Raw genomic sequence first — 6,962 nt, 5'->3', positions numbered from 1 at the left:
CTAAGTGAAGTAAGCCAGACAGAGAAAGACAAATATCATATGATATCACTTATATGTGGAATCTAAAATATGATATACATGAACTTATTTACAAAATAGAAACAGACTCACAGACATAGAAAACAAACTTATGGTTACCGAAGGGGAAAATGGGGTGAAATTAGGAGTTTGGGATTAACATAGACACACTACTGTATATAAATAGATAAACAACAAGCACAGAGAACTATACTCAGTATCTTATAATAAGCTATAATGGAAAAGAGTCTGAAAAAAATATATATGTAGTTGAATCATTTTGCTATACACCTGAAACTAACACAACATTGTAACTCAACTATACTTCAGTAAAAAAAAAAAAAAAATCTTCAAAAAGTACACCAAAAGTTTGCTACTTAGGAAAGGCTCTGTGATACTAAAAACCAGCTACAAAGGAGACCCTGGACTTAGCAGAGTGTTTCCTGGGGAGAGACAAAGGACTGGGGTCATTACGAGAGACGTGAAGGACCACAGGTCAGTTTTTAAGTATCTCACCCAACACGAGCAGAGGGAAATGGTGCCTGGAGGGCCATCGCTGGTGAAGAGTGTCTCATGAACGTTCCTTAGAGCCGCATGGGGGCTCCTGCCATCAGGAACCTGAGATCTCTCTCTGGTGGCTCAGTGGTCCCTGCTATGAATGGTGTCCCCCCAAATCTGTATGTTGGACCCCCAATCCCCAATGTGACTATATTTGGAGATGGGGCCTTTAAAGGCGTCACTGGGGTTAAATGGGGGCATAAGAGTGAGGCCCTAAATAATAGATAGGACTGAGGTCCTTAGAGGAAGAGAAAAGACACCAGGGATGCACTCACAGTGAGAAGGTGGCCATCTGCAGCCGAGGAAGAGGCCTCTGGAGAGCCACACCTGTCAGCAACTTGACCTTGGACTTCAGCCTCCAGAACTATGAGAAAATACCTTTCTGTGGTATTTTGTTACAGCAGCCCTAGTACACTAACCCTGGGAGCATAAAGGCAAGAGAGCAATCCAGGATAAACCCAGGGGGCCCTTGCTCTCTAACTCCAGCCCTCTTCCCCTGCCAGCCCCCAAGCCACTGGGAGTCCAACCCGCACACCAGGAAACGTGGGCCTGTGTCTGCTTCAGGCACCCATTGGACTACCTGCTCGAGTGTCATCCTGGCCAAGAGACATGGGTAGCTCCGTGTGGCAGGTGACCGTGCCAGGTGTGCTCTTGTTCCTGGGGACACTTGGGCTTGTCCTCATCACTAATGCTTTTTAAGAATAAAATAAGGGGGACTTCCCTGGTGGCACAGGTGGTTAAGAATCCGCCTGCCAATGCAGGGGACACGGGTTCAAGCCCTGGTCCGGGAGGATCCCACATGCCACAGAGCAGCTAAGCCCGTGCGCCACAACTACTAAGCCTGCGCTCTAGAGCCCACAAACCACCACTGAGCCCACGAGCCACAACTACTGAAGCCCGCATGCCTAGAGCCGGTGCTCCGCAACAAGAGAAGCCACCGCAATGAGAAGCCCGTGCACCGCAACGAAGAGCAACCCCTGCTCGCTGCAACTAGAGAAAGCCCGTGCGCAGCTACGAAGACCCAACTCAGCCAAAAACAAAACAAAAACAAGCTTTTTCAATGACAGAAATTTAAGGAGAGCACGGGTTGCTGTTGTGATAGGGCTTCCCTGAGCGAAGGGTTTTACAGTGAACAGACGATAGAGGCAGACATGTGGGAACACATGTGTCCACACGGGGCACCTGCCTTCTAAACAGGTACAGCTGAAGCTACAGGAATGGTTTTCATTCTCCAAACTGTTTTGGTGGCCAGATTAACAAAATCTACTCACCAAGATAGCACAAATGCCTCAGGAAGAGTTTTAAGTTTGGCCATTTTCCCTTTAGCATCAGGACTGAACGCCTGCCATCCTTCTAGACGCCTTCACGTTTCCTCACATCTCGTGCTCATGTTTCCACATCCTTGCCATGCCGCCTTCTGTGGCTTCCGGGTGGGTGATGGACGGGACTTTTATTAACGCCTGCTTGAGGATAAGAAATAATCCTTGATTTCAAAATGTGCTCGAAAGGGTTGCTGCTTAATTGATTCTCAACTTTTTAAATATAAGTGCCCTTCCCATAGACCAAAATATTATTCAGACCTACCACGCATTAGGACTCGTAGACAGAACAATGATATTTGATGTAGAAGTTCCAAATCACTTGCTAGATTGTACTCTTAACTTAGTGGCCACGATCTTGAATGTATATTGGGAATCAAAAATATTACGTCCCATAGAGATTTTTATTGGAAAAGAATTGGGCAGAGACAAATGCTACGTATTCAATAGATACATAGTGATATCATAATTTTTCACTGAATCTCAAACACTATGAATTCTGGACACATGAATGATATCAATTTCTTTTCTCTGAATCAACAGAAAGCTACCTAAAAGAATAGGCTACTTGGGCAGTTTTAGGCGACATCGTCGGTCTACCCTCAGTGCCCTGTGGACTCGCTCCTGCAGTGAGATCCAAGGGCTTTCTTACGCTTCAGTAAGAAAAAGCATGCACGAGTCATTAAGAATATAGGCAAGGCATTATGTTATATTTATTTATTTTCCAGCTTGTACAAACTGGACGTAGAAGCATAAACATAGTACATTTCTACCATTTTCAACAAAAATATAACCAATATGTACAATTATTGTATTAAAAATACAAAAGGGATACAGACTCCACCAATGTCTTTCTAAAAGACATACAGGTACAAGTAGTATCAAAAGTATGAGGAAATCACCAGTTAATTGTACATTCTGCACTTGACATCACAGAGCGAACTGAGGTTACAGTCCTATGTTCTACGGTGACTTAATGCTTAGATAACATTTGTGCAACTTGTGTAGAGCAAGAGTTCTGTCTTTCTAGATGCACATGAGGTCCACAGCCTAGAGAAGAAAACTGGCAAATAATGCATCTTACGTGTAAAATTACAAATGCATCATTGACAATGTAATATATAAGCAAGTAGACAAATGCCATGATACAGGAGAGAATTATTAAATAAAGCACTGACATTGCTTTGATACAGTGAAAAAACACTGCAATTTGACTTTTAAAATTGGAAGCTATTTACGTTTATCTACTGATCAATATGATCAGCTGAATTTAATGGAAAAAAAATCCAAGACCAGCAGTTCCTCACATCTGAGTACTACTCGGATTGGCAGCCTTCACTTTTCCGGAGTCTGTGCAAAAACAACACAAAAATAGACTGGAGGGGTCATCTCAGTCCTTCTGGGGTTAATAGCAGCTGTGAACACGTGGTTGCTACACTCAGGCCTTCTCCGTCTTGGCGTCCGTAAAGCCACTTACGGGTCGGTCTTCGGCGACCAACCCGCCTTGCAAACAAAGGCTGGCAGATCGCACTGGGTTTTGGACCTTTTGATCATCTTCACGTTAAAGGCTTGCTTATTCCCTCATGGCGATGGATCGATATGGGGAGGCTGTCTTGAAGGAGCAGTATGAACGGCTGGCATTAGCGCCAACACCCCGAGCTGCTCTCACTGCAATGCTATCCAGTTATAAACGCTTCTCTTTGAAAACAAGCAAGAGAATCCCTAAAACTAAATAAACAGAAACCAAAGAAACATAGTTTTAAAAGACATGGGGTTTGCCGTCTGTCTCGATGGAGCAGGACACGCCCTCGGGTGACACTGCCCTGTGCTCCATAGGCTCAGACACAGGACGCAAGAGTCCCAGTTCCCTCCCCGGCCATGTGCAAACAGTTGTAAAGAAGAGCCCCAGCCCCTGGGGAAGGAGGGGACGGGGGCCTTGGGATCTAGGTAATTGGCTAACATCTCACGCTTCCAGGATAGGGCACTTCCCAGGTGTGGCCAGGACACAGGAAGCGGGGCCGTGGGCCAGCCTTCCCTCTCCCCGGTGTGACCACACCCTGTCCGGCATATTTGGTTTTTGAGAAACCCCGGCTGGCAACCCTACTTAAAGGTTCAAAATAATACTGTAAAATCATTAAATGGATATAATATTTACTCTCTGAACACAATCATTAAACTCATTTAAAAGAAAAGAAAAAAACCCCCAAAAACGGAGGAGGGCACTGTAAACAAGCGGACGAGCACTGTACTCAAAGGATCTCATGGTTTTCCTTTGTCTTCCTTGGTGGGTTAAAGACCCCAAGTAGTTCCATGGCTGGCTTTTCTCACGATTCCAATGAAACCAAGTGCTAGGACTGGATTGAAATCTAAAAGGAAGATTTTTTTAAAAACTCCTTCCAGGCGTGGAGAAGTGCAGCCAGAGTGACTCATGGGCGGTGATGACTTTGGAGTCTGGAATGATGCTGTGTGACGTGGCAGGCAGCCACAGGAGCTTGGAGACGCTGCGCTGTGCATTCAAGCAACAAGGCGGAAAAGTGCCAGGGCGGTTTCTTCACAGTATTTCACATGCAAAGGGGACAGGAAGAAGGGGGGAAGGAGCCCCATGCTGCTTTTAAGGCAGGGAAGGAGGCAAACTGGTCCACCATCCTCAGAGTGTGAGTTCCAAGGCTCTGATGCTAGGGGATGTCTTCTTGTGCTCTCCTGTGGGTGGCCGACACGGGTGCAGAGAAGCCCGTGCCTCAAACCGCAGACACTTGTTCATCTTCTGCCGACACAACCACGAAAGAAAGGAAGAAACAAAAGAAAAATCAATAAGCAAGCAAGTCGTTTTCTTGTGCTTAGAGAGAACATGTTCACCGACATGCTAAATAAAAATACCACAGCTATGTTCTCTTAGTATAGGTCACCTAAGATCTTCAACTTTTTTTCTACCTAATGATTAATAATAATAAAAAAGTTTAAGGGGCTTCCCTGGTGGCTCAATGGTTAAGAATCCACCTACCAATGCAGGGGACACAGGTTTGAGCCCTGGTCCGGGAAGATCCCACATGCTGCGGAGCAACTAAGCCCATGTGTCACAACTACTGAGCCTCAGCTCTAGAGCCCACGAGCCACAACTACTGAGCCCGTGTGCCACAACTACTGAGCCTATGCTCTAGAGCCCAGGAGCCACAACTACTGAGCCCGTGCGCCACAACTACTGAGCCTGCGCTCTAGAGCCCACAAGCCACAACTACTGAGCTCGTGCACCACAACTACTGAGCCTGTGCTCTAGAGCCTGTGCACCACAACTACTGAAGCCCATGTGCCTAGAGCCTGTGCTCCGCAACAAGAGAAACCACCGCAGTGAGAAGCCCGCGCACAACGAAGAGTAGCCCCCGCTAGAGAAAGCCTGTGTGCAGCAACGAAGACCCGACACAGCCAAAAATAAATAAATAAATAAATTTATATTTTAAAAAAAGTTTAAAGTATATGGGATGCACATCTTTAAATATACATACCCACCATAAAAATACATTGTATATTTACTGACTGGAAACTCATGAATGATAAATTCATTGAAAAAAGTTATAAAACAACACATGACTTCTTAAATAATATACACGCGTATACATATAAAAAAGTCTAGAAAGATATATAACAAAATGCTAATGGAAGTGATCTGCAAGTGGCAGGATTAATAAGTAGTTTTCACGAATTGTGTTTTGCTTCTTCCTATAATGATTATTTCCAGAACAAAACATGTTAAACTCAAACCTTAAAAGCAGGAGGAAGGAGTGGGGCATGGTCTCCCCCTTCAACCTCACCCCAGCACGGCCAGCTGGATGCGTACAGAGAAGGCAAAAAAGCTCTAGAGAAGTGGGTTTTTCCGCCAGACTTTCATCTGGGACTCATAGCATTTTCCCAGAAAACCGAGGATTAGGAGGGAAATGCACCCATGCCCACACGGTATACAGGGGACCCCTCCGCAATCTTTAGTTATTTCTCCAGCCACTTCGGAAAAAGCAAAACGCAGCCCAATGGCTGGCAGCAAGGCCGGGGGTGAGCGTGGAACCCCGGGCGGGAAGCAGGGCCTCTGGGGGAAGCGCATGTACCGTCCTCCTCGGCGGCAAGGCCCGGGGGCGCGCAGGGGCCGGGGCGCGGGTCGTCGCCGGGCCGGTGCCACTGCGGCCGCGGGGCGGGCCTGGCACCACCCGGGGCGGGGGTCTCGGCCGGCCGGGCCAGCATCCTGGACCGCTGCAGCGCCACGGTGTAGTCCGGCGGCTTCCGGGCGGGGTGCAGGTGGGCGTCGGGGAAGTCGGTGATGGGGATGCCCACGTATCCCGGCGGGGTGGGCGGCGGCTCCCGGTAGCGGCCTTCCTTCCTCGCTGCGGGAGGGAGAGACAAGGCGCCTCGGTCAGCATCGGGCTGGGGGAGCGCATCCCAGGCCACGTGCGCTCATCGGGAAGGAGGACGACTGAGAGGAACAGCGCCCACGGTGAAAGGCACGTGGGGCTGTGCGCAGGGCAGGGTGCCGGCGGGAGAGGACGTGCGCCAAACCCGCCACGCACCGGGTCATCTCCGGCGGCACAGGCAAAACTAAGCAATCTAAGTACCTGTAACTCTCACCGGGTCGCCGCAGAGCGACTCTACCTGTCACGCAGTAACCAGGCTAACGCCCAACCCTGGGGTTTACTGGAAACACGCAAAGGGAGCAAAGGGAACAGAAAGGCACCCAGTCCCACGCCTGCAACACCGGAGTGGTGCCTGTCAGCGGTTCCCTCCCCTCTCCCTGCCCCGGGGGCCAGGCGGGCTGTTCTTCTTTGCTGGGCCATCTACCCTCACCAGGCAGAGAATCAATCCCAGGTTACTTTCAAGTCTTGGGCCTCACAAGAGAATCACAATAAATTTGGAAGAATAGTACAAAAAATGATGCAAATTTCAAAACTTAAAACCATGTGTATGTGAGGTATGTATATTTCTTGAAGTCCTTTTATATTAATTTCATGACTTAAAACATGAATCTGTAAAGGCAAATAAAAGCAAAGTTTTATTATCTTCAACTTTCTAGACTCAACTGTTAGGAAC

The 6,962-nt window shown here is 47.7% G+C and overlaps 1 protein-coding gene across 7 annotated transcripts in view; it reads right to left on the bottom strand.

The window, feature by feature from the left end:
* Positions 1-2,597: 2,597 nt before the first annotated feature.
* RAPGEF2 (Rap guanine nucleotide exchange factor 2) overlaps positions 2,598-6,962 on the bottom strand; it is a 249,480-nt gene continuing 245,115 nt past the window's right edge. For all 7 annotated transcript variants that reach the window (XM_060114714.1, XM_060114729.1, XM_060114723.1 and 4 more), the window contains 2 exons: positions 5,990-6,262; positions 2,598-4,659 (listed from right to left, as the gene is read on the bottom strand). In XM_060114714.1, coding sequence (XP_059970697.1) covers positions 4,634-4,659; positions 5,990-6,262 — 299 coding nt within the window. In that variant the 3' untranslated portion in view covers positions 2,598-4,633. The remainder of the gene's footprint in view (positions 4,660-5,989; positions 6,263-6,962) is intronic.

This window comes from Mesoplodon densirostris, chromosome 1 (assembly GCF_025265405.1).
Source record: "Mesoplodon densirostris isolate mMesDen1 chromosome 1, mMesDen1 primary haplotype, whole genome shotgun sequence".
Taxonomy (NCBI): domain Eukaryota; kingdom Metazoa; phylum Chordata; class Mammalia; order Artiodactyla; family Ziphiidae; genus Mesoplodon; species Mesoplodon densirostris.
The sequence above is the reverse complement of the archived record's forward strand: the minus strand, read 5'-3'. Positions and strand labels throughout refer to the sequence as shown.